The 27,618-nt window shown below is 45.9% G+C and overlaps 1 protein-coding gene across 5 annotated transcripts; it reads right to left on the reverse strand.

Moving 5' to 3' along the window:
• Positions 1-485: 485 nt before the first annotated feature.
• LOC100719356 (cytochrome P450 4B1) lies at positions 486-21,974 on the reverse strand. 5 transcript variants are annotated; one of them, XM_063236416.1, is made up of 13 exons: positions 21,781-21,974; positions 16,835-16,988; positions 7,296-7,437; positions 7,053-7,097; positions 5,692-5,819; positions 4,799-4,923; positions 4,440-4,591; positions 4,197-4,303; positions 3,280-3,470; positions 2,599-2,732; positions 1,746-1,810; positions 1,565-1,647; positions 486-1,157 (listed from the first exon to the last, which is right to left on the reverse strand). In XM_063236416.1, the coding sequence occupies exons 2-13, from the start codon at positions 16,886-16,888 to the stop codon at positions 974-976; spliced, it is 1,410 nt and encodes a 469-aa protein (XP_063092486.1). In that variant the 5' UTR covers positions 16,889-16,988; positions 21,781-21,974; the 3' UTR covers positions 486-973. The 5 variants fall into 5 exon arrangements, with proteins under 5 accessions (XP_063092486.1, XP_013006375.1, XP_003460747.1 ...); XM_013150921.3 differs by lacking the exon at positions 16,835-16,988 and having other exon boundaries at positions 21,781-21,973; XM_003460699.3 differs by lacking the exon at positions 21,781-21,974 and having other exon boundaries at positions 16,835-17,047.
• Positions 21,975-27,618: the final 5,644 nt, after the last annotated feature.

Genomic DNA, 27,618 nt, shown 5'->3' on the forward strand with positions numbered 1-27,618 from the left:
CCAAAATTGGAATTCTTCTCTCCTGTCCCTAACCCCAATCCTGAGTCCTCTTCTTTCTATGACTGTGTAATTCCTGGACTGCAGGCTCTTATTGGCCTTACACCTTGAATCCCAGAAGTGTATGAGCTTATAACCATCATGCAGTTGCTGCAGGAGCTGCCAGAAAAGACCTCTAAGTCATCATGTAACCCCATGCTTGAGGCTTTCCTCAAAAATTCTTTGTACCTTCCTACCTCACTCATGACTCAACACCTGATTCAAGGAAGGTTTTCTTTCTCCAGGAAGTCCCCCTCTAATGACAACTCTGCCAAACTTCCCTGGCCTAACTGTGAATTCCCAGAGCATTACATGACTGAGACCTTAATGCTGAGAATGCAGGATGCCACAGAGGATCACTCAGCCAAGGAAGAAGCCCCACAAAACCTAAATATTCTTTGACTTTGGCAATGGGAATTTGCTTTAGAATTACTCATTATTTTGTATAGTTTTGATTTAGATAATTTTTCTTCATTTTAATTATATTATACATACACAATTAAACATAAAAACACATCTCCATGAGGGACAATTCCCTGAGCCACCCCACAATCACATGCTACCAGGTCATAATCATGAATCCACAGCAAAGCTTCTACTGTATTCACTAAGTCACTAAGGCTGCAAAGCACATTTCTCCTACATTTTAGAAAGACTGTTAATTATAGGAGATAAATGACACTTCTTGAGATGAGTCTGTACTCCCCAACTAAGTGAATGAATGAGATCTTGAATATATAGGTAACAAGTATTTGCAGACACTCAACATTTGAGTGGCATTGTCCTCCTGGAGGTTCTCTGTGCCAGTGCCTACTCCCCTCCCAAACAATAAGATTCCTGAAAGCAGAAAGCTACAACTACTCTACATTCATCTGGGAGAGCGGTGCTCAGGGAGAAGGAAGAGCTTGGGCTGACTGGAGCTTTACTCTCTACAGAGTTACTTCCCAGACTCAGGGCGCAGTGACTTCAGGTGGAGGTGGATCCCATTCTTTGAACGCAGAACCAGCTGGGGCAGCTTGATGGGCAGCTGTGAAGGGTCCAGGGAGAACTCAAAGCGAAGCAAACAGAGAGCTGTGACCACCTTCATCTCATTCATGGCAAACTGTTGTCCGATGCAGTTCCTGCAGTGAGCAGATATAGGCACTGGGCTGTGAGATATCCAGAGTGATGAACTTCAGTTCTCTTAGTGGCTAACAAAAAATCAGTAACTATTTTTGGATGTATAACTGCTTGATACACTGATTGACCTGGGCTTAAGAAAGAGATCTTGGGAACATAGCGAAAGCCTTAACAGAGTAGCTGCATGATGGGATTCTGGCTTGTGGTCTCTCTTGGAATGACTGCCATCCACCCACTTCCCAGGGAAAAGAATATAATAGCAAGAAGAATATCCCTGAAGCTTTCCATGCATTTAAAAAACTCAATACAGTCTCCTCATCACAGGATATCCCATAAGAATATCTCCCTAATGGCATCTCCCACCTTCTTTCTCAATTCTGGGGAACTGGGGATTCTGGACTCTCCCTACCTGGGCCCAGCAGAGAAGGGCATGAAGGCAAAAGGATGGCGTCCAGATGCATTCTCAGGAGAAAAACGCAGAGGATCGAAGACCTAAGGACACAGGCTTTGCTTAAACACCCACCAAGTCCTGGCATGTGAGAATTCCCATAGCACCCACCCTGTCTGATCTCAATGCACAAACAAGGTACCTCAGGGTCAGGCCACACTGCACTGTTCCTGTGGAGGGCATAGATGTGCAGAGAGATCAGGCTGCCTGTGGAAGAAAGACTTGGTGACCAAATGGGCCTGAAGCAGCTAGTCTTGCCTCCACATAGGACCTGAATGCCCTAGTGTCTACCTAGTGACTAGCCCTGCCTGACCATTGCCAGTAACCTCAAGTTCTTGGCAATACTGTTCTTCAAAGTATTTTTATTGTTACCCTGTCCAGTTCCTGTAGCACCAACATAGAACACAGCACCCGACACAGACATCTATGGCATGAAAAAAGAAAAGGAAATACGAGCCCACCCTACCATAAAGTAGGACAGGCAGAAACCACTGTAACCTTTCTGCTGTCCATTAAGTAACTCTCAAGAAGCTATTATTCATAACATTATGCTATCAATAGTAGTCACTACCATTTCATTAGGTAATTGCTCCATGTCAGGTATACTTCTAAACACTCTGTATGAAGCTACTATATACAGTTTTACAAGTTGTATGCAGCCCTGCATTAACTTCAAATTATGCAAATCATGCCCTGAAGTTATCCAAGACACAACCTGAAAGTGCATGGTGCTATGGGGCAGCGTTGGTGAGCTGTGTCTCTTTCATCTTGACAACACCCTTGAAAGGGGGGTACTCTTCTTTTCCTCATTTTATAGATGAGGAAATGAAGATTTAGAGGCAGACAATTAACTTATGTGCTGTGGAGCTAGGATTTGTACCCAGGACTCTCCGAACACAAAGCCTAAGCTTGCCGAGTGTTAGGCAACGTTGCAGGAGGTGTCAAAGGAACATCCAGGAGCCCCTGAATCAACCCCCTAGCCCACCTCCTCCCACCTGCAGGTAGAGAGCGGCCATCCACAAAGTCAACAGGCTTGCTGAGCTGGCGGTACACCTGAGGCACAGGTGGGTAAAGGCGAAAGCACTCCTTGATACACATAGTCAGGTATGTCATCTTGCCCAGATCATCCCTGGCAGAAACACAAGACAGTTTGGAATGATGAGCAATGGGGTCCTGAGGAAAGATGAGACCCACCTCCAACTTCATACCTCACCATGTTGCCTTCCCCTCAGCACCAGCTTACATCCAGGAATTAGAGGGGCCCAAGGGCTACAAGAAGCTGAGCCAGATTAGACAGAAGGTAGCCACTCAGACACATTGATCTGGCTTTACACCCCTCTATCCCATCCCCATCTTCACTGCGAGGAAGGAAAGGGACAGGACCCTAGATGTATGTGCACCCAACTATGAAAGACAAGGTCACTTCTGTGTCTCTCACTGCCACATGGAAACCACCATTAGGGACTGTTGAGGTTCTATTTAGCTTTTCTCTGTATGACAGTGAAAAGGCTCCATTTACAGGGAATGAGATAAAAGATATGTCCACATTCAGCACTCCAAAAGCTGAAGACCTGGAGGGAGCGGAACAACTGCTGCCACCCTCACCTTATTTCCAGGATGGTGCGGAGCTCCTTGGGTGGAGCAGGACAGGTCAGATACCTCTCAACCTCACTCACCACTTGAAGGAGTCCTGGTCTCCTAGGATCTCACGGGCCTCCTCCCTGCAACGCTGCTGGTGTTCCGGGTACAGAGCCATGCAGTAGAGAAACCAGGAGATGCCACTGGTAGTGGTGTCATGACCTTCGAACATGAATGTGTCCACTTCAGCCCTGAGGTCTGCATCAGACAGCTTGATGCCACTTTCATCCTGGGTTAAGATATAACAGGCTCAAGGCTTTGAGGTAGGTTCCAAGAAGTTGGAAGAATAGCTATCAAAAGCAGGTCTGACAAGGGCAGTGAAACCTGCTTAGCAGACTGAGAATAAAAGCCTTCTCCAGGGTCATATCTTTGTTCTAAGCCCACCTTGGATGCCTCCTACTCCATGATTCCCTCCTTCACCCCTCTGGCCAAATGACCTGTGACCTTACCCAGCCCTGACTGTCAGCCCTAGTATCTTGTCACACAGAATGCCACCTACTAGAGGAAGGCATCTCGTCAACATTCACCAACTATAAGTCCCTTCCACTAGACTGTAAGAATCTGAAGGGCAAGGACAAAGTCTTTCCCATCTAAGCATCCTGACACAGGAACTGACTCAGTGAGTTTATGGAATGGAGGAATAAAGAACTGAATGAAGGAATGAATGAATGAAATCTAAGTTCTCAGATTCTACAATGTCAAGATTCTTGAGGATCTCAGAAGTCTAAAAATGTCTTCAGGTCACCACCATGTGACTCAGGCCCCCAGTTTCAAGATACGTAGTCTAACACCACATACCCTGCACCTTTGTGCCTTTAGAGATATATGTTGAGGGGCAAGAAGCAAGTTGCTTTTGCTGGGGAAAGAGAGGAGTACTCAATGGTCTCTTCTCATTGGCAGCACTCTCTGCCCTCACAAGATGGTCTGAGGACCCTCTAGGGCAGTAGGTACTTGCCCGAGCACCCAGAAGAATGTCCAGGAAGTCCAGGTGCCTCCGGTGCTGGATCTTCTCTTGCTCCTTCTTATCTTGCAAGACTGCCTTCCGATTCCTGATGACATGATCTAGGCCAGGAGCACAGGTGTCACTCCCTGGGGACTGTCCCCAAAAGGGAGCTAAGGATCTACAATGGGCAAAATGCAGAGGGACCAAGAAGAAAAATGCAGACTTCCTATCAGTAGGCCCCACAGGAAGGTGCACCTGTATGGTCATGAGCTGCCTGGCAGGCCCGCAGGAAGCGACGGCCATGGGGTGTGAGCCAGTAGATGAAGTCATTGTGGTACTGGAAGGAGTCAACGCGCTGCTGCACCAGCAGTGTGAGGTCAGCCACTGTCTGGTAGTAGCTGCTATCCCTGTGTGGCAAGAGTGGAGTGAGAGACTGCTCAGACTCTCATCCAGGGGCGAAGCCCTGTGCAACCCTCTTCCAACCACCATGCGACCCCTGCCCCGCTTAAGCTCCCTCACTAAGGCACCTCTCCTCTGACCAGGACCGTAAAGCTCTCCCCTCTGAGCTAGCTTGGGGAGGAAGGAGTGTGGTCAACTACAAGGCACCCCCTGACCTGTAGCTCAGGCCACTGTCTCCTTTGCCAAAGGTGCACTTCATGAGTGAGTCCAGTGCCATGTGGCCCACATCACAGAAGATGTCGAAGCTTTTATTCTCACGAGCTTTTTCCTCCCACTTGTCCTAGAGTCCAGGAATAGAAAACAATATGAACACCCACACTGCCCTCCAGGTGCACATCCTGTCCTCCACCACCAAATCCATCTCCACACCCACCCCAGCCTCTACCCTGCCCTGCATCCTGCTGGAATGTGGATTTGGCAGCCTCTGGGTATCAGACTCAGACAGTAGGACCTGGAGATAGATCTCCCACAAGACAGACACCTTCCCCTCCTCAGGGCAACCTAGATATACAAGCAGAAGACTGAGAGATGAGCTCCCCAGCACAGCATGGGGGCGGGGGGACCTACAGTCACACTGGACAGGAGATTCTTGCAATGGAAAAGACTAGCCTGAGTATCTCTGATAATTCTCCAGCCCTGAGACTCTAAGTCTAACCTGACATACCACAGTGGTACGCTACAGTAGTAGAACAGAAACAATTTTAGATGTGAAGAGCTTTTCCGATACTCTTAAAAAGTAGACAGTCCTCACTTTTGCAATAGTGGGCACCTTACTGAGGCTTCTTGGACCACTTTGGTTTAGCAAGACAGAGGGCCAGGTGCCCTGGTAGAAACAAGGACCAGGGCTGCCCACACTCTAGGAGCTGCAGCACTCCTATGGTGGTATACAGCAATGGACCACAGGGCAGGAATTTGGCACTGTCGTTACCAGAAGACTATGGACTCAGGGCCACAGGGATCTTTCCCATGTCATCTGCTCTCCCTCATGAGGGAGCAAAGGACTAGCCCAGTAACCCACAGCTCCAGAAGCTGATCATAGGAAGCTCACCAGCATGGCATTTGCAGAGCTTGTGAACACAGCCACATAGGGCTTTAGCACATCATAATGGAAGCCAGGTGTGAGAAGCTTGCGGTGTTGGAACCACTTGCTTCCGTCAAGAACAAGCAGGCCTTTCCCTGGGAAGGAATGATAGAAGGGAGGATCATGAGTCCTACTCCACCTCCAGCAGTTGGGACTAAATTGCATTATCTTCCCTCCCTAAGCCTGGATGCCTCCAGGGTTGGGCTGCCACATCCAATATTACCCCTCCACCTCCACCCCTAGGCTTCCAGAACCCCAGGCAGTCATTCTCTACTGAGCAAGCTTCTTGCTCGAGGCGGGATGACTCAATTCTGCCTCTTGACTGCACCACAAAATTTGGGCTCTAGGAACTTGTATTAGGTGGCACTGGACCAAGACCAAGAAGATGGGGCTCCCTGGGACAGTCAGGCAAAAAGGAGGCCTGCTGGGCCTTGCTTCTTAAGTTGCTGAGACTCTTGAAAGTCCTTTCAGCTTTAGGACTCAAGAATAATATGCCAAGTCTGGCCTTTGTGTCCTCAAACAGGAATCTATCGACTTCCCCTCCCCACACATCCAGCCATGGAAATGTGTTCCTCTCTTCAAAACTGCCTCAGAATTTCCTAAGCCTTTTTGGTTTTAATCTTTTCTTTTGTTGCCCCTTTGGTAGCTGAAGAGAGACTAAGAATCACTAAAGTCTACAAAAAGACTTCCTTGGTTTGTTCTATGAGTAAATAGCCTTGGGACTGTTTTTCTTACTCCTTCCATCACTTTTCTCAGATCAGGAAGCTGCTGAAGATTCCTAGGGATTATGAGTAAAGGAAGGGCTTTGGAAAAGCACTTGAACTTGGCTCAAGAAAATGCAATGACTCTCACTCACATTAACATCAATCTGCAGGGCTCATTCTGACAGGAAAGGCAGCCATTCCCCGCCCAACCTCAACTCCCAGGGGAGGGCGGCTCTCCAGCTACCCAGACAGCTGTGGCCTCAGTCCTGGTCTCAGCCCTTGCCCTAGACAGCACTGCCTTTTAAAATTTCCTGTAGGATCAGCTCTAAAGCCAACTCCTCTAGGAAGCTTTCTTCACATCCATACATTCCCCAGAGCTCTGCCCCTGTCTAGAAAGAAAGGAAAGTAACAGCCCCAGCAGGAAAGTACAGTACCATGTTTCTCTTCCCCTGCCAGCCAGGAGCTTAGGACCAGCTGAGCATGGCTGGGCCAGCCAGTATCCTGGTCACCAGTACCAAAGCTGGGAAGGGAAAGGAATGGAAGGGAAGGGGAGGGGAGGGGACAGGAGGGGAGAAAAGGGGAGAGGAGGGAAAGAAAGGGAAAGGAAAACAGATGCTCACTCACCAGTCCACTGGAGGAGGAAACTATACACATCTGGAGCCTTTGGGTCTGCAAGAGATGGAGAAGTGAGTTAAAAAGGGGACCTGTCAGGACAGGGGCTTTCCAGAGGTGGCTCACTGATGAATGGGGTGGTGCTCTTGATCATTTTCTACCCAGATATAGGACACAAGCCCTGGTCTCCTCCCCACATGTTGTTCGGAGCCTTTTGCCCTCAGGAAGACTCACCCTCTTCCAGAGATATCTCACCTCCTCGGCTGTACACAGCTTTGGCATAGTCAGGCTCATAGATGTTCAGGAAGCCAATAAATGGTCCCACCCAGAGTGGGAAGGCATAAGGGAACTGGTGGGCCCAGGACACCATCTTGTCCAAGCTTCCCGTCTTCTGGATCTGAAATGACAGAAGGTCAGGACCCCTGAGGAACTGAGTCACCATCCAGGTCCCTGGTTCCTGGACAGGGAAAAGGAGGAGGCTGCCTAGACAGCCTCCAGGGCTTTCCTCCTTCCTCCTGTACCCCTTCTCTCCAGCCCCAATCCTTGTCTTCCCCCAAGCACTAGCCCTAAGGGCCTTCAGGATTTGGCTTTCTTTGGTCCCCTGCTGAGGCAGAAGGTAGGGCTGGCTAAACTTGGCTGAGAAAGGAGGTAGCACCAGAACCCAGGTCACATTTGCAGAACAGTTTCCAAACCCCTGCTCATAAACTTCTTGTAAGAACATCTCATGAAGACTTCAATCCAATGGCCCAAAACTGATAGCAGTCTGAGGAATGGATGATACAAAAAGGATGCTCCATGCTGCGTTGTGCTCTAGCGTGGTGGCCCACCCTCACACTGTAGGGTGTACTTCTTTTCTTACTTTTATTTAGCCCAAACCTGCTCTACAGACTCTGGTTTTTTCCCCTTCTTTTAATAAAATTTTGCTACAGTTTGTGCTTGTTTTGACTAATTCTTTGCTCAGGGAGGAAAGAACTTAGAAACTACCTCTAGAAGAAGACTCCAGCATCCAAAACCTAGAAACACATCTACTAGTTGTACCTTCTCTGGGCAGTCCTCTCTGCCCAGACCCTTTGTACAGTTTGGAATAATCTCCCCATAGACAGATTCATCCCTCCAAATCAACCCAAAATGGTTGTAAGGTTTCTCATCACCCTGAGCACACAATGTCAGGAAGAACACACAGGAATAAAAATCATCTCCACTCACAGGCAAAGAGAAACTTCTGATGTCTCTGCCTCCTTTTTAGCTGATAGCCCTGGCAGTGCTCCCTCCCCTTATGTCTCTTCTATTTTTCCATCTGTCTCCTGGGTTTTCCTTACCAACTTTCTGATCACCATGGTCATTCCCCTTCTCTCTCACATCCAGGGAGCTTAAGATAACATGGTAGGTAATGTTTTAAATTAAAAAAAAAAAAAACGGACTCTAAGATCTTGAAGGTGGAAAGAACCTATAGCTTATCTCATTCATTTGAGTCCCACTTCCCTCCTTACTGGCCATGCTGTGCCCTTCTGAAACTTCCCTACTATAGAGACCCTGACTTCACATTAACCTTGACCTTGGACACTTACAGGTTGCCATGGTCTTCCTGGGTCCAGCTTTCTCCTGTGTTTCCCATTTTGCCCTGTGAGTTCTTGGCTGCCCCAAGAACCTAAGAACAGTAAGAATAGCTCCCAGGATTCCCTGACCACACTTCTGTAGTGCAGCCCCTCCAAAAGGACAATGATTTCTTCCTTTTGGATTTCATATGGCTGCAGGCCAGCTCCTCTGGACTGTACAACAGGATGTCTCAGACTTATCCTCACATGTCCTGAGCTGGGACACTTACTAGGAGGGCTGGGCCAACTTGTTTTTCTCCACAAGTAACAAAACAGGGAAGGCACAGAGTATAAAGATCATTCACTGACCTCAGCTTTCCAGCTCCACCCTCCTCGTCCTCTCATTTGCCCTCTTTGTTGACTCTTCTAGGAATGTATAATGACAGGGAATGAATGAACAAGCACATGTCACTCCTCTGCTCCCCAGAAGTCTAAAATTTGCTCCAAGAATAAAATCGGAAAAAGCATAAACACTATCCAGACAAACCATGAACTCATTTTGTAAGTGGCAGTAGTACAACCCAAAGGGAACTATTCCAGCTGAGTCAGGGACTCTGAATGAGGCTCTTCCTCCTGGCCAGATGACCCGAAGCTCAGTTGGCCAGCGTCTAAGGAACAAGATGTTTATGGCTGCTTGATAACAAAAACAAACTGCCTGCAAAGTAGGGGTAGCCATTTAGAAAAACAATAGTCGTAGAGGGAATAGGAATTTTCCTCTTCCTCAACATTTTGAAATCCCTGGAAGCAAATCATATTGATCTCAGATTCTCAGTACCAGCTGTTGTCTGACCCAGTACTTCTACCATATGAAAATCGCTATCTCCCAAGTTCAGACAGCTTTAGCAACAGCAAATTTATTGCTCTTCAAAACAGCTACCTTTGAACTCTTCAAATTCTTAACAAGACTTCTTAATCACTGGACTAAAAGCCACCTCCCTGGAGCCTTCCCCATGATCTTCCAAGGTCACTCAGGATGATACTGTCCAAGGAAGCCATGCAGGGATCTGCCTGGACCTGCTGTCCTCCAGCACGGACATCCCAAGGTGCATTCTGCTGCATTAGTCTAGATTTTCTTCCCACTGTGGATACTTTATCACCACACACAAGATCATGGCTCAGCACATACTTGAGCTCAAGTCAGTGTCAAGATTTTAAATAAAACTAGAGAACTAAAAGCACTTGCCAATAAGAATCAACCAAAATCCAAAAGAAGCAACATCTCTGAAATAACTATTAAGATTTGATTTACACAAGCCACCAGTAATTCAGCTGTAGGATTGAGCAGATATAGAAAAGAGGCGTTCTAAGGTATAAGGTTTCAAGAACTAGAGGCATTATAGAGAAGTTGCCGTAGCCCACTCTGTTAACAAACAGGTGCCTTCATCCTCCATTCCCCCTTTCAGAGACAAATGTACACATGAACTTGAATATGCAAGTTGCAGAAAGAACCTCCAGCTCAATAGAAAGACCAAAAGGGCTTTGAGTGAAATCTATATGGGCCACTGTGACTCTCCTAGCCACCATGTTTCAGCTAAGAAGTGACAATGGGGGTCTTAGTTACTTTTCTCATTCTTGAGACAAAATACCTGACAACCTAAGTTAAAGGATAAAAGATTTATTTAGTTCACTGTTTGTAGAGGTTTCAATTCGTAGTTAACCAATTCTAAGGCGGAGGCAGAGGAGCATCCCAGAGGAGAAAAAAAACAATTTGTGGCATAGAAGGCCGGAAGCAGCAAAAGCAGTAAGCAGCAAGTGACAAGTGACCCTAGCAGCCCTCTTTCTGTCCCTTATATTTTGTCCAGGCTACTTGTCCTAAGGGCAGGTAGCACTCACACCCAGGATGAGTCTTCCCATTACCCACTCCCACACTATGCCAACCAGCCAGTGGACTAATTTAGTAACCACACCCCCTTGGCCCCAGCATCACACACTCTAGATCTAGCCACCTCTGAAAAACCCCACCTATGACCACAGGAGGCTTTGGGGTTACATTTAGATGCAAGCCATAACAATGGGCCTTCACACAACTGGCATCTCAACCAGGGCTTTCAATTCCAAAGCTTGTGTTCTGAATCCCTTGCCTCTCCTGTCTTCAGGATCCAATGGTAGACTGTAGCTCCTGGAGTGACTTAGGTGGGACCAGAGTTCAGGGGAACCTAAAGAGTCAGGAAAGCAAGGAGCCCAAGAAATACCTGAGTCAACAGAGATGTAGTCATTGATCCTTAGCCTATGTGAGTGACCTTGCTGCCATGAGTTGGCGTGCCAAAAGAATAATAAATATTCTCCATGTCAGGCATTGCTAGTTCCTAGGGAAACCATGGTAAACAAAACTTGCCTATCCTCCAAATGTAAATAGCAAGTGAGGAGAAAGGAAACAAACAAGAATTGAATACACTAATAATAGAATTTCAGTCAATGATAACTCCAGGAACAAAAATAAAGAGAACAAAAGGGCAGGGCTGCTTGGAATTCAGAGAAGTCAAAGAAGACCTTGCTGAGGTGTCATTTGAGCAAAGATAGGCAGAAACACCTTTGAGAAAGGCTGGTAACATTGGCCACAATCTGTTCCTCAAAAATACTTCTCTTTCCATGACTACTGTCACCACCACCACCACCACCCCTGTCCCCTGCTCCCTTTTCCCACTGATGAGTCTTGATCTATGTCACAGAGAAAATAGAAGTCATCAATAGGCTCCCTAAAAGTCAGCTGCCAAACCTGAAGAACTACTTGACCGGCACCCAGCCTTTTCACCTGTCTTCCTGTTCCAGAAAAGGGTGTCTGGGGCCTCATCCAAGTCCAGGCCCCTTGGAGTCCTCCTTCCCCCTCCCTTCATCTCCCTACATCATCACAGTCTCCCCTTCTTTGCTAAATCCTTCCCACCCACATTTAAAACATGTTCAAGCCTTTACCAACTAGAAAAAAGACACAGGGGTTAGGAGACAAACCTCCCTTGGTCCTGCTTCCACCTATTTCAGCTAGCACTCAGTTTTCCTCCCCCCTTCAAAACCTAAATTTTGGGCCAGGCATAGTGTCACACACCTGTTGTCCCAGTACTTGGGGGGCTGAGGCACAAGGATCTCCATGAGTTCAAGGCTAGCCTGCACTGCACAGTGAGATCCTGTCTTTTATTTTTCTTTCCATCTTTTTGTGGCAGGGTCTTGCTGTGCAATCTGCACTGCCTTGAACTCACTCTGTAGCCCAGGCTGGCCTCGAACTCACAGTGACCCTCCTGCTTCAGCCTCCCGAGTGCTCGGATTCCAGCCATGTGCCATCATCCCTGGCAGAGACCTCATCTTAAAAAACAAATTTTTTAAAAAAGGAAAGAAAGAAAAAAAAGAAAGACACCAAACTTCTCAAAGGGATTCCTCATGCTCTAGCCCTCACCTCCTCACCCGCTCAGTGCCCTCCTGTTACTAAGCTCTGAAGTCTGCCAGCTTCTGTGCCATAAGTGACTCTCCTTTTCTTGCTCTCTCCTAGATCACCCCCCTTCTCCTCATTCCCTATCCATACATTATCCTCCAGGATGATGCTCTCCTACGTCCTACGTGCTCTTGGCCTTTCCCCATCCTGCACCTTCTTCCTGGAGCTTTCATCTTTTCCTGTGGGCTTCTTTTGCAACCTACCTGCCAATGATTCCTCACTGGATAGCCCATCCCAGCTGATTTTTCTTCCAAACCCAGAAGGATCATCAAAACCCCCTAGATGTCAATATATGACATCCTACAGGCTCCTGAGACCTGGCATTTTGAGCCTCAAGTGCATACATGTGTTTACACACATCTCATTTGCCCACAAAATCTGCCCTCTTCCTAACTCTAGGAATAATGTCATTACTTATCTCAGTACCAGCTACTAATACAGGATGTGATTTTCTCCCAGATTTGTAGCCCTGCTAAAGGGGAGCCCTTGTGATGGCTGACCCTTCCTGCTGAAGACCCACCAAGTAACTTTTACTTTGAGATCAGCAAGGTAGACTTAAGAGAACCAGATGTAGCAGCTCCCAGAAAGAAGCTCCCACCGCAAAGCTCTACAAATTGAGCACTCAACTCTCCCACATCCAGACACTGAAAGATTCTGACAGGCCTCAGTATCCTCCTCCTGTTCCTCCTCCTCCTCCTCCTCCTCCTCCTCCTCGTCCTCCTCCTCCTTCTCAGCCTCAAATCTCCACATTTGAATTGACACAGAGGAATTCATTCCTCTTGGTTACAGTCCTTCAAATTCCATCCCATGGCTCAAGGAGTTCTTTTCTCTTTTTAGGTAGATTGCCAAATTATGCGCTGAGCTAGCCATATTGATGCCCCAGGTTAACGAAGTTCCAAGAAAATTTTTGTCCCCTTTTCCTGATGAGTGAAAGGGACCTCAATGACACCCTCACATCTATGGCAGAAGCCTTCTATGCCCATTACAACAGTCCTAGCCTACTCTATTCCCCATTCCTCTGCATCCCACTGGCCAATCAAAGTCTGCCTGGATTGGCTCCATCCAAGAACCCTCCCTCCTATTTACTTTCCACCTTGCCTCCTGTTTGCCCTCTGTCAATCTGTCCACCACCCTAAACCAATGTGACCTTTCTCAAGTCTGAGTCTGACCTCATCTCTTTCATAATTGCTCTCACAAAAAAGCAAAGGCTTTTGGACTGATGTACGTGGCCTGACCGTGTAGAAAGATCATGTAGAAAGTGAAATTCCCTTTCTACCTCCACCTTCTTCCTCTCTATTCTGTCCTCCCTCTTACCAGTCCAAATATGTTAAGCAGTTGACACAAGCACGGACTACCTCAAAAATCAAATTGAAGTCCTAAGCAGATAATACTCTCTCCAGGTTTTGTGTCTGTTCACAGGCAGCCTCTTCTGCCTTTGCTTCTGCACTTCTCCAGGCTGCTGTTTCCGACCTCTTGGGGATCATCTCAGCACCACCTCCCAGGACTTCTCCTGATTACCGGGCTAAAGGCTCCCTTCTCTAAGCCCCAAATTTGTGTGTCTCCCATTCCTTTCTCAGGTCCAGTTCCTTAGGGAACTCTTTGCCTTATTTCTTCATCCTCTGGTGTCAGTACAAGGTCAGACATGGACTTGCTGATCAGGCAAGGCCAGATTAAGTGGAAAAACAAAAAGTCAAAGACTAAACTGATTTGAGAAGAAAGAAAAGGACAAAATGAGCAAATATCTCAGGGTGTTTTGCTTTAAGAATTTCTCTCCACAATGGTTTAGCATTTGATATTTATCTGTCCAGCACCTTGCCTAGTGATTATTCTTGTAACTCTAAACCAGCAAGGTAAAGATGATTGCTGTATCTTCACTTAATCAACAAAGAAATAGAAGCATAGAGTGGGGAAAATAACCTATCAAACAAGGCACAGCAAAGGTCATGATCAATGTTTGCTGAATAAAATTATTCAAACTTCTTTCTACCCAACACAAGAGAGAAGGACAATCCCAGTGGTGAGTAAGGCTGTGGAAGCCTCAAGGATCTCAGGGGATAGCTTTTCCTTGGGCTGGAAACTGGCATTTCATACACACACAAACTGGGAAAGAGAAAGAGGCAGAGACAGAGAGAGAGAAACACAGACAAGAGACACAGAGAAAAAGAGACAGAGATAGACAGACAGACAGAGATACAGAGACAGAGACAGAAACAGAGACAGAGACACAGACAGAAACAGATCAAATTTGCCTGCCCCAGTGTTAGGCCAACAATGAGTACCTTGTATACACACAAGTCCCCTTCAACCTCAGAGTGGAATGAGGAGAATGCTGCAAGAACAGAACATGCCCCTGCCTCGAGGGGCCACATTCTGCAAGCTGAGTAAGATGACAAATAGATACTACCAGGGCTTCAGGGGTAAAAGTAGACCAAAAAGAGAGAAATTAATCCTGATGGACAGCTCTTCCTCACCCTGAGGGCCTTTACCCACCAACCTTCTTCCTTCTTTCCCAATTCCCAATTCCTTCTTTCCCCTCACTGGGCCTAGGAATCAAATTTGTTGCCACTTGTTATGGCCTGGTCATGTCCTGAATTAAAATGTGGACATCCTGAGACCAGCCTTGATTCAATTACTAAGTCATTAAATGGATTTGGGCAACACTTTGTCCCCTCTAAACCCCAACTAACTCATATTTACATTAAGGAAACTAATCCTCAAGCTTCCCTCCCCATTTTTCAGGTTCAGGTGTACACCCAACCTTCAGTACAAGTGCCAAGTCCAGAAGGAATGCAGTGCTATTTTGCTTGAAGGTTCCTTAGGAAACTTTTTATGATGCTTAAGTGCAGCCACCCTTCTCATCTTTTCATGCCTTCTGGGTGCCAAAAAAAAGCACTTTAGACAATTTTGTTAGAGCCAAGAGGCCAAGGTGAGGCTATGTTTTAGTCCTGACACATAGTTCCAAAGTAGAGGTGCAGGGGTCACTGCAGGGAAGAGGGTAGGATACTCCAGCACAGAATTGTGGGGAGATCAAGACCCCTGCACTAGGGAAGCTCACTGGCTGAAGACAAAACCACCTCTGATTGAGGCAGGTAGTAGTGGGAGTGAGTACAAGAAGAAGGGAATTGAAAGTTTCCCAAATGCTTCTTGTACCCATTAGGGTCAGGCTTCAGCCTCACTATGATTCTCCTTCCATGTTTGGCAGACTCTTCCCAAACCTTTTGACCCTTCATTTATTTGTCTGTCACTTGCTTTCTCCTCTGTGGATTCCCCTCCCTATACTCCAGCATTCCTTTTTGTTTCTTTTGGCAGTATGTCTTCTGTGCCAGACTTTATGCTGGACCTGGAGGGCACAGGAATAAATCAAACCAGATCTCCATTCTCTAGAAGTCACAGACTGGTATAGAAGATGGACAAGTACTGAGATGAAAAGAACAGAGCTGATATGGAATCCTGAGAGCCACTTCACCCAGCCTAAGGGCAGGGAAGGCTCTGATGTATGCTTTCCCCCACAGATAGCAAGCTCCTTGAGAGCCCAGGCAGGGTCTGATTCTCCCCCCAGCTCACCTGTTTTTTCCTGAATATTCCTAGATGCTTATAGGTTCCCTATCCATGAAGGATTATCCCTTGGAACAGAATAAACCTAAAGGTCAGTCCCACATCCTATGTCAATTGCAGAAGGAGGCAATTCCCCAAATCGAGAGTGAGAAAAGAGGATTCAGGAGGTAGGAGCAGGAAGCATGATTTGCAAGAACGCTTAGTTGTTGGGATCTATCTATATCTGGGTTTCCAAACCGGGCTTCAGATTTGAATATGTGGAGAGATTTTTTTTTAACTCAGGCTCCTAAACTGGGTGTGGTAGCACACACCTGTAATCTCAGCACTTGGGGGTAGGGGCTTGAAGTAGGAGTATCCTTGTGAGTTAACAACCAGCCTGGGCTACAAAGTGAGCTCAAGGCCAACTTTAACTGAATAGCGAGAACTTTTTTCAAAAAAAGATAGAAAGTAAGTAAGTACACGCATACTAGATACATACGTAAAGTTTAAAAATAGAAAATAAACTCAGTCTCCTAGTCCTATTCTGACAAATTAGAATTTCCAGGTGCTGGCGGCCCAGGATTTTGTTTCTCCATGGACTCCAATTCCTTGCGCTGTGTTCAGAAACTACTGATCTGGGCCCCTATGACAGAAGACATGCCTCAGAGTAGATGATAAGATGGTCCCTAAAAGGAAGAGAAGCCTGAATCGGAACTTAGAAAAATGCCATGACTCCAGAACCAACCAGAAGTATGGCAAAGAAAATCTCCTCCTTTGGGAAATACCAGCCTCCTGGACACTGGGAGATCTGTGTGGCTGCACTTACCTCTGCCTTCACTTTCATTTTCTGCCTGAGAAATGGAAATATTACATTACAGAGGGGAAAGAGGATGCTCATGACACTAAACATGATTTTCTAGTCCTATGTGACTATTAGGGCTTTGGGTTCTCCCCTGTGTTGACATGGAGCCTTTGGTACAAACTTGTCTGAAAATTGAGCTTCAGAATAATGGGAAGGAATCTGGTCTGTTTGGGCACCTACTTTGACATGCTCGCTACTTCTGGCATCAACTCAAAAAGCAGGAGTGAGGAAGCAGTTCCAGACAGAACTCTGATAGAAACCGCAGCTCCCAGGATGTGGGCTTCTACCCAGGTTGATGATGTCCCTCCAAAGCCCCCAAAGGATTAAGCCTGATTCTTTAAGGAAAGAAAGCCATCTCCTTTCTCCACCCTTCCCCACATACCTCGAGGGCATGCCCAAAGAGCCAGTGGGTTGGGGGTCCCGGGAAGTTGTCCATGGCCTTGGCCAACTTGTGTCTCCGCAGCAGCAGGTGAAAAAGCTTGAGGAAGACTATGGCCAAGATCACTCCAGAAGCCCACAGGCTCAGGTAGGAGAGGCTTGGGGAGAGAAATGGGGGTGCCATGGCTAAAGTTTCTGTGCCTGAATTCTGCCAGCCTCCAGCTTCCTTTATATTCCCTTAAACACTAGACCCAGGCACCCTGCCAGTTCCACCCCTAGCCACACCCAGCAGCCAGCAGCAGCCCAGGCTGGGCTGAGTTCCATAGCAAGGAGACAATAATCTCAAAAACAGTAACCAAAGGAGGGGTCCTAGCAGACTTCTCCCAAAATGTGCTTGAAGAGAAATCTAGTAGAACTTCAAAGAAATCAGAAATGTCATCTCATCGTGATTCTTGGAGGAGTAAAGAGACAGGAATTCCTGAGATAATTGTTGTACTCTAAGACAATAGCTTCATTATATGTGTATTATAGCAAACCTATAAAGTGGCTTACTAAATGTGTTTTTTTTATCCTTTTTCCCTAACTGATATGTTAAGCGACCTAATTGATATGTTGAGCAACACTCTACTCTGTAAAGAATTGCAAGAATCTCACCTAATTGATATGTTAACCATTGTTGCCCTCTACAAACTACAGAAGTTGTGCTAAAACAAGCTAACAAGGGTTGTTAATCACTGTTAGGTACCTCTATTCTCCACTAAAGAGCTAAAGAAAACTAGAAGGGCCCATTAATTTACATTTGTTTAAAGTAACCTGGTTGTGTACAGAGAGATTTGCATGTGAGTTTAACCCTTTACCCTGACCTTGACACATAACGGCCGTTTTCTGTTCTGTATGGCGCCTTATTGCCTCCCTCTCCCCTCACCTATCTATCTAGGCCATAAAGAATTTGGGTTTCTGGTGACCTCTTCCCGACCCGGTGATGATCTGTCATAAAATGAGCCTGCCCCAAAGTTTAAGAACTGTTTAGCTTCAAAGAAATTACCGAGAAATTCTATGGCCCAAACCCTAATTGGTGCTTTCCTTTTGTTCTGTATGCATCAAATGAGTTAGATATCAGATCTTTGTAAAACTTAAGTTTCAGCTTCTTGTAACTCTTGACCTCTTCACACCCACTAGTGAAAACGAGCTGTCCTGGGGTAATTAACTGTCCACTTTCTTCCCCAAATATTGCTGCAGATGTGCCACTCCGAGATAATGTCAGTCTGTAGGATGGGAGTAATTTGAGAAACACCAGGAACTCTCGAGATTGTCAGAGGTAAGTGGACAGTAATACAGTTTCCAGACTCGGGTCAACAAGTTTGATGGCTATGCAAGTTTCATTGTCCCCCCCCCCCCACCTTTTCCTCCAGCCTCTTTTTAAAGTCCTCCCTTCAATCTCTGGGGGACAGTCTCCAAATTGGCTCCCAGAGACTGGTCGCCAGGCCTGGAAATACAGCCTTTGCCTCCTAAATTTTCGGTCTCTTGCCTCTTTGGATTTTATACCAGGGCCCAAGTTATAACAATAATCATTGACACAATAACTGCGTTTTCCTACACACATCTTGCATGTTTCAAGAAGTTTTTTTTGTTTGTTTGTTTTCTAGTACTGGAGATTGAACCCAGGACCTTTGCCTCTCAGAGTTCAGGTACAATGAGGAAATCACTGTTTCCCAGATATCAGTTTCCCAGATAATAAAACTAAGGCTCCACTAGCTTGTTCTTTTTTATAAAATACTTCCACTCTCCTCTTCAGTGTGACCCCTTGGGAAGAACTTGAACTTTTTTCAGGTTCATGATGCTTTGAGTCCTTTTTTGCGGTTATTTTTAGAGAGATATTGATATAATATAAAGTCACTGTAGCCCAGTGAGAGACAAAGAAAGTTTGAAGCACAAGCTTGGCCAGGGGCTTGCCTTTCCAGGGGAGTATTTGCTGTTTCTTCCTGCAGTGTTGGATTGTATCAGTCAGATGCCCAGCAAGGCACAGAGTTCACAACAGTTTTGCAGATGAACAGACAGGAATGTAAGGCTCCTCTCAGAAAGGAAGGCAGCTTCCCTTCTGCAAGTACAGTAATGAACAAGTTAAAATGCAGTATCCAGCGGGAAGTTCATCAACGTTCCCAGACTGAGGATCAAGAGGAAGAATGATGTTCTCAGAGAGTAGGGGAAAAGATGTATTTACAGGGGACACATCTAATTGCTGAGAAATGACACTGGAACAGGGAACAAATACAGAAGAAAATATTTCAGACCATTCCTTCCTCCACCTTCTAGTCTTCTACTGCTTTCTCCCATCAGCCAAACCCAGAAATGAGACAAAAAGGGGAGCTGAGAGAGTCTGTCTGTGGTAGCCACCCAGCAGGGAGAGAAAAGAAATGATTGAGCCTGGCAAAGAGACAGCACAAGGAGAAAACCAGGGCATAGGTAGAACTTAAAGTCAGATCTCAGAACTAAGATAGTAGGTGCTGACTCAGAGGTGACAAAGTGTCAGCATGGCCTCTTTCTATCTAATGTTAGAGGCACAGCATGTCCAGTCTCCCCCACAGGGAGAGAAAAACTTCAAACATGTCTTCTCTGTCAGTCTGTCACATGTTCTGAAATTCCATATTTGTGCTTCATTTTTTTGGATCAATATACTATGTGCCCCACTGAAAATGCAAGTCACTCAGGTCAGAAAATAAGTAGACATGATTAGCTACCTTCAGACTTTCACACTTTACAATGAATTCATTTATCAGTATTTTCCCAGCCAGTAGTGTGATGGATGAGGCAATATTTAGGAAAGCCCCTGAGGGAATTACAGTCTCATAAGGGAGTTGTGGCTCCTGGCAAGAATTGTATGGCTTCACATGGAAATGGAAAGGGCTATCCCTTTGGCTTGGTTTTGGCTTGGTTTTGCTGAAGACCTCATGGTGGATGGTATTACATTGACAGTAGCACCTGCCAGAGGAAGAGATTATATGGATAGATAGGAAGCCCAAGAGAGATTCAGGGATCAGGTTTGTTCCTTTGTAACAACTCTCTAACAAGAACTAAGCAACATCTCCCGAGAACTACATCCTTCCTTTTAAAAAAAAAAAAGTGCCCTCAATGGTCTAATTACATCCCACTGGGGCCCGTCTTTTAAAGGCGCTGTCACCTCTTAATATCACCAGAGTGGGAACTAATCTTCTAACACCTGAGCCTGTGGGGAATCCACTCAAACCATACCCAGACCATAGTAACTAGGTATATTGTTTGAACTCTTAGACCAGTAGTGGTAAATCTTAGTTTTTGATGATAACAAGCAGCCTACACCTAATATTACCTTTGAACCTTTTAATTACGTGATTCAATTAACCCCTGTAATGTCAGATCCAATTGGCTTGGGTTTTCTGCTGCCTGAAACCATGAAATTCCTACATTGTATTCTAATTAAAGCAAAACTTCCATATTAGAAGATCAAACAATCATCTGGGTATGGTAGAAGTGAGGAGCATAGTTTTCAAGAGGAGGACATATCTGAGATATTGGGAAGCAGCAAACACAAAGAGGATGAGAATGTCAAAGAACACCTAATGCCAATATCTCTCAAATTCTTTAATGAAACAGAAGAGGATGAAGTACTCCCAAAGTGATTCCTGAAAACTAACATTACCCTGATTCCAAAAACAAGGCCCAACTAAAAAATAACTACAGGACATTCTCATTAACGAACATAGATGCAAATCCTCAATAAGATCCTGGAAAATAGAATGCAGCAACTCATTTTTCATCAGGTAATTTTCATCCCAGGGATGCAAGAGTGGCTCAGCACACATAAACAGGTAAGCGCAATATATAAACTGAAACAAGAAGAAAAACCACATCATCATCTCAAATGATGCAGAGATACACTTTGACAAAGTCCAACATCCTTTCATGAAAAAAACCCTCGAAGAAAATAGGTATAGAGGACTTTTTCTCAATCTGACAAAAACCATTTATGACAAACCTACTGGCAACGTCATATTAAATGGGGAAAAGGTGAAAGCTTTCCCTTTAAAATTAGGAAAGAGTCAAAGATGTCCATTATCACCGCTCCTGTTCAGTGTAGTCCTTGAAACAGTAGCCAGAAGAATCAAGCAAGAAGAAACACAAAGAATATGTAAAGAAATAAATCAAGTTATTATTTGCAGATGAAATGATTCTCTACATAGACGACCTAAAAAATTCTACCAAAGACTCTTAGAAGTAATACCCAAATTCTGTAGTGCAAAAGGATACAAAACCACCATACAAAAAGCAGCAGCATCCCAAATCACCAGCAAAGAACTCACTGAGAAAGAAATGAAGAAACTAATACCATTCATAATAGCATCACAAAAAGTTAAATACTTAGAAGTAACATCCAAAGAAATGAAATACCTCTATAATGAAAACTACTCTTAAAAGTAGTTTTCAAAGTTTTCAAAGGGGATTGAAGATGATGTCAGAAAATAGAAAGCTATCCCTTGTTCCTACAAAGGCAGACCAACATATTTAAAATAAATTTTCATATTTATACTTCAGTATCTACAAGCAGGTTCAAAGCAAGTCAATAATTAAAAGTTACCACTTATGGTCTCTCAATTAATTTCATGATCAAGTCTGCATACTAATGGAATAAACCAAGCGGTTTTCAGTCTAAATCTTCTAACTAGTTTTATGCCCGCAGCTGCATACTGATGGTCACCTCCCAGAGATGTGTTTTTTTAAGAGAATAAAATAAAATAATAAATGGAACAGCAAGAATAATATTGGATTTTGAAAACAAGACAGAAAAAAGTGCCAGATAGTTGCTACATTACATATTGTTGTCCTCTAAACAAAGGCACAGACTATCAGCTTGAAGCCTGCAAAGTCAATCAATCAATACAAGCATTAATTTGTTTTTGTACCTCAGTTTCGTACCTCAGTTATCCCAGTCTGAGTTACTCTGAATCAGCCGGTTGCCTGGAGGGGTAAAGGGTGGGGGGCTCTTCTTGTCTCCCAGCCTGCATGCTGGCTGGCTCACAGAAGGGCAGGCTGACTTGTTGGTTCTCTGTCTGGCCCACAGCTGCCGCTGGCTCGCAGGAAGGGCAGGCTGACTCCTTGGTTCTTTTCCTGCTCCACTCAGCTGCCGCTGGCAGTCCCTGTACTATTTTGATCTTTAAGCAAACACTAGTTTTCTACAAGATTTAATGGCCAGGTATAACACTCAAGAAAGTCACTACACCTTATTGCCTTCTTTATGGCCTCTAATTTGAAAAGTTTTCCGGGAGTGATTTTCTTCTTGTGAGTTGTAACTTTTTATCATTTACTAGAAATCCGGGCAGCTAGTAACTAAAGATGAGATTAGCAACTACTAAAATAGATGCAAGTTTCTTTGCCTATAACACATTGAAATTATCTCCATGGCTTTCTTTTTCAACAGAAGTCTTTTTTTTTTTTTTTCTTGATGGCCAAACTAAAACCATTGGTTGGACACTGCAGAGAGGCACATTTTAGCTCTGAGAATCACTCTGTCAAGATGACTGGGTGTGAGAAGCCAGTGAGGTAGGAATGAGGAGTCATCTGCTTCTCAGTCTCTAGCGCTACCGATAGGGTCAGCCTATCCTTTGCTCTAGAAGTACAGGTGGCTACCAAGCTTTAGCTGGTAAGTAGAGAGACTGTTACTGCTTCTAAGAAATAGACCTTGAGTTCTGGGCTTGGTTTTAGCAGGGGAAGATATGCTGCATTTCTGAGAATGCAAATAACATATTCTGCTGATTCTTTCTGACTCACAATCTGCCAACACTAGTTGAGATTCAAAACCTTCCACCATAAACAGCTGAAAGTTGTGCCTTCTGCTACCTTCCTGCCCAGGCTTGTCACGTCTAAAGGACCAATCAGTGTATTAATAGCCCCCTCTCCTCATAATGGGTGGAGTCTTAAGCAGGCTCCATCCTCACGAGTTAGAGTCTCCACAAATAGAAAGACGGAAGGCTTTTCCGGGAACCCACCACTGACTACGCCTGTTCCTCCGCTCAAGGTCCCCCCCACAGCTTCCTGAAACTTGCAAGATGAAGAGGAAATTTCCTTACTTCTCTTTTGGAAGCTCCATGTGGATTCAACAGTTTTCTGACAGGTCCATCCCCTTTGTGTTTCTTTCTATTTAAAAAATTTTATCTTTATTAGCATTTGTTCGCAGTAAATAATGATTATATCCACCATCGAGGAGGTTGGTACATGTACATAACACTTCTTAATTCTGTTTTCATTCATTTCCACTTCACTGCATTCCCCCTCCCTCTGTCTCTTTGTCATCTTCCCTTTTGCAAAAGCCCTATCTCCTTGTTTCCTATTATCTATCTTTTAATTTGCTCCTTCATTTATGTATACTATGGATTTCTCATATAAGAGGAACCATGCAATATTTATAAGCTTGAGTGTCTGATTATTTCACTTAACATCGTGGTTTCAAGCTGAATCTATTTTTCTACAAATTTATCCTTCTTTGTGGCAGACTAGTACTCCCTTGTATATAAATACCATATTTTTTATTCAGTCATCTGTTCATGAACATATAGGCCTCTTCCAAGAAAGAGCTATTATGAGTTGTGCTGCTATACACGTAGGTATGTATCAATCATTGTAATATGATACTCTTTGGGGAAGATACCTAGAAGGGAAATATCTGAGTCAAATGAAATTCCTATTTGTAATTTTTTGAGGAATCTTCACACTGATTTCCAGAGTGATTGTACTATTTCATATTCCCACCAACAATGTGGAAGGGTTCCTTTTCTCATGGAACCTCACCAATATTTGTTATTATTTGATTTATTGATGACAGCCATTGCCTCTGGGATAAAATGGAATCTCAGCATTGTTTTAATTTGCATTTCTCTAGTGGCCAGAGATGTTGGACATTTTCCCCGTATTTATAAACATTTTTTTTTCTTTTTCCTTTTTATCGGTACCAGGGATCGAACTCATGACCACCTGCTTCCAAGGCAGGTGCTTATGTAGCTGAGCTAAATCCACAGCCCCTTCCCCATATTTATTTATTGACTATTTGTACTTCTTTCTTCTGAGCAGTGTCTATTCATTTCAGTTGCCCACTTTTTAATTTTTTTTTCATTTTGAGGAAGTCTAATTTTTTTCAGTTCTTTCTATCTCTAGGTATTATTCCTCTGCCTGAGGAATAGTTGACAAGAACTTTTCCATTGTGTAGACTGACTCTTTACTCTGTTGCTTGTTTTCTTTGGTGTACAGAAACTTTAATTTGATCTGATCCCATTTGTTGATTCTTTGTGCAATTGGGGTTCTGTTTAGAAAGCCCTTGCCTAAGTCTATTCATTATAGGTTATCTTGAACCCCTTCAGTCTTCATCAGAGCAGAAGTTGGCTTTGCCCCTCTCTGGGAGTGGACACAGTCTATTTTCCAGCACCATGAAGTAGGCACATTAGCTACCTCACACATAGAGCAGGGCCCAGGCGGTAGCTTGGCACAGTCATGTGCCTAGTGTCCAGTCCTTTTGTGTGTGTGTGTGTGTGCTGGGAATCAAACTTGAACTCATGACCTTGCACTTACCAGGCAGGCACTGTGTTACTGAGCTATATCACCAACTAATCTTTGTCGGGGTCGCTCCCGGCCGGCAGGAAAGACACACGACAAAGTCTGGCGGTGTGCAACTTTGCCTTTATTTGTCTCCGCGTGGGCCCCGCGAGGCCTCCTCTCTGCCACCAGCCCTTTTTCGCCGGTGGACTTTCTCTATCTCTCTCTGTGCTTTCTCTGTGCTTCTCTCTTGTGGCGGGAGAGGCATTTACTTTTATAGGGTAACAGTGGCCAATCAGTTCAAAGCGCGCGATGCGGGCTGATTGGCTAACATCAGTTGTTGCTAGGCAGACTATCTTACAGAGCGGGTTGTTTACGTTGCCAGGGCAATCAGGGGGCAGGAAGCAGGCGCCATTTTGGCTCACTCGATGGGAGGGGTAATCTAGCTCAGGCTTTGCTCTTTCCTACAGGCCTAACGTCCGCCAAGTAAAACGACCGGGCTGGGCCGCGGCTCCCAACATCTCCCCCTATTTTATTTATTTTGAATGAATGTATGCATCGCAGCCCGCCCTGGATCGAGTGCAGAGGCTTATGCCCTGTGTTGAGGCCCACCGTAGGCCCTTGGCTTGGACCCTGGTCGGCCGCCCCTGGGTCCGCTAAGGCCTTGAGACCCTCGTCCTTTTTCCAGGGCCAGGAGTGAACTGGACGGAACCTGGATGCACATAGGCATGCACTCATGCCCCTCCGTGTGATCCCCTCGGAGAGGCATCTAGATCTGGGCAGATTCTAGTAATCCAGCGGCTTTCGTGCAGTGTGGGGTGGGGCCTGGCTTAGGTCGAGTCGTGCTGGGGAGGCACGCTCTTACCCGTCATTGACTCACCCACCCTGCTGTGTGGTGTCAATAGGGAAGGAGTGCGGAAGACCCGCCACACCTAGACCCGGTCGTAGGCCAGTCGAGCGAGCCATGCGTAGGCCTGGGGGTCATTGTGCCCATCACGGGCTGCTGCCAGGGCCGCATGGGCAACCAGGCGTACTTGACGCCGGGCCGCCGCAAGGCGCCCATTAATAAATGATGTAACCCATCGGAGCAAGAATGGTCCTACAAGTAATAGCAGAAGCAAGGAGCACAGGGGACCTAACAATGGTAAAACATAGGGGAGCAAGCCATTCCAGGCTCCCCAAAAAGGGATTGTCCTGCAGTTCTTTTAGGGCTCATCTTGTTGTTGGGTCTGCGGTTGGCCTCTGGTGGAACAGGCCTGATCTTCAGTCGAGGGACTTGTCGCGTCAACCTCTCTGGGACCCACAGTGGTTCTCGTCCCGGTTCCTGCGGAAAAACACAAACCGCGCCTCGGTTCCAGCTAACCACCGGATCCGGGCCCATCCATTGTCATGCCATAGATAACCGCGCCTTTGGAGGCAGGCCTTGGCTTATTCCCCCTTTTTGTTTTTTATTTTTTATTTTTTATTTTTTATTTTTTTTATTTTTGGTCTTTTTCGTTTTTTTTTTTTTTTTTTTTTTTTATCGGTACCAGGGATCGAACTCGCGATTGCCTGCTTACAAGGCAGGCGCTTATGCCGCTAAGCTAAATCCCCAGCCCCCGTTTCCTCGACCGGCGTTTTTCTCAGCCTGCTCGGCAGAGTAGCCGCCCATGAAAATACCGTCCGCCCCGCGGCGCAACGTCATAGGACGGCGGTCGCGACAGAGTGGAACGGGGCGTCACTTCCTGTGCCGGCTGAGAGAAGGGAGGGTTCCCTGTAGCGGCCTCTCGGCGGGGAGCCGCTTTTGGAGAAGAGCTCCAGGGCGGAGCGGATGGCTCTCTATCTCCTCCCCGCCAGAGAGCGCTCAGGGGTCCTTTTTCCTCTCTCTGCTTTTTTCGAGCGGCGCACGCACACAATTCGCGGCGCAACTCGGCATATGAGTCAAGGCACGCATGTATCATTTCCCACAGGGGGCGAATAGCCAGTGAAATATCGCCTCCCAATTCCGCCGAGGCGAGGTCCCCGCCTAACTTCTCCCATGACGGCAGGTTTGAATGCCCTGTGGGTAAAAACCAGGGAGCCACCCTATCTATCTCTGCTATGAATAGTTCCAGTGTTTTTTGACCTACCCTGAGGTCTCTAGCTTTTAAAAGCTTCCTAAGGGCCTTTACCAAGGGCCGCGCCTTCGCGCTCGGTAAATTACCCATTTTTAACCTCTAATGGCTGTAACTCACCGCGTGTGACTTAAAGAACCCGTCACCTACGCGTGAGCCTGAGGGGAGTCTAAAAGCCCTGTAGGTGCGCGCCACCCAGAGCCCAGGCTTATCCCCAACTCACCTGTCCGGCAGCACCACGCTGGAGCGTTGCACACCACCGCCGTGTCTCGGGGTTGATCAGTCCCCGTGCGGGCCACCAAATGTCGGGGTCGCTCCCGGCCGGCAGGAAAGACACACGACAAAGTCTGGCGGTGTGCAACTTTGCCTTTATTTGTCTCCGCGTGGGCCCCGCGAGGCCTCCTCTCTGCCACCAGCCCTTTTTCGCCGGTGGACTTTCTCTATCTCTCTCTGTGCTTTCTCTGTGCTTCTCTCTTGTGGCGGGAGAGGCATTTACTTTTATAGGGTAACAGTGGCCAATCAGTTCAAAGCGCGCGATGCGGGCTGATTGGCTAACATCAGTTGTTGCTAGGCAGACTATCTTACAGAGCGGGTTGTTTACGTTGCCAGGGCAATCAGGGGGCAGGAAGCAGGCGCCATTTTGGCTCACTCGATGGGAGGGGTAATCTAGCTCAGGCTTTGCTCTTTCCTACAGGCCTAACGTCCGCCAAGTAAAACGACCGGGCTGGGCCGCGGCTCCCAACAAATCTTCTTATATTTTAAGCAGAAACCTGTATTTTCAATTGTCCTTAGGTTTTCCTTCAGATGAGGAAGTGGTTGAGTGTGTTTAAAGCTTTGCCAATCATGACACCTATAATTTTGTACTGTCTTTATTTTTTTATTTTCCTCTAAATCCCAACTATCAAACAAAGAAAAGGCCGTGTCCAGTAATTGAAGTCCCATCAGCAAACCTACCAGGATCTCTTGAAGATATTGGGTTCCTGAGTCTATTTGCCTGAAGACGCCAAGAGGAATTTGAAGACTCTACTCAAGTGTGGTTGTTTTCATAAAACATGTGGGAAACACACACATTTCCCTGGGAGACAGACGGCGATCTGAGGACAGGATCAGCAACGATATCAACTTTCTGAGAGGCCCC

This window comes from Cavia porcellus, unplaced genomic scaffold (assembly GCF_034190915.1).
Source record: "Cavia porcellus strain 051 isolate PalLab524CR breed Dunkin Hartley unplaced genomic scaffold, mCavPor4.1 scaffold_25, whole genome shotgun sequence".
Taxonomy (NCBI): domain Eukaryota; kingdom Metazoa; phylum Chordata; class Mammalia; order Rodentia; family Caviidae; genus Cavia; species Cavia porcellus.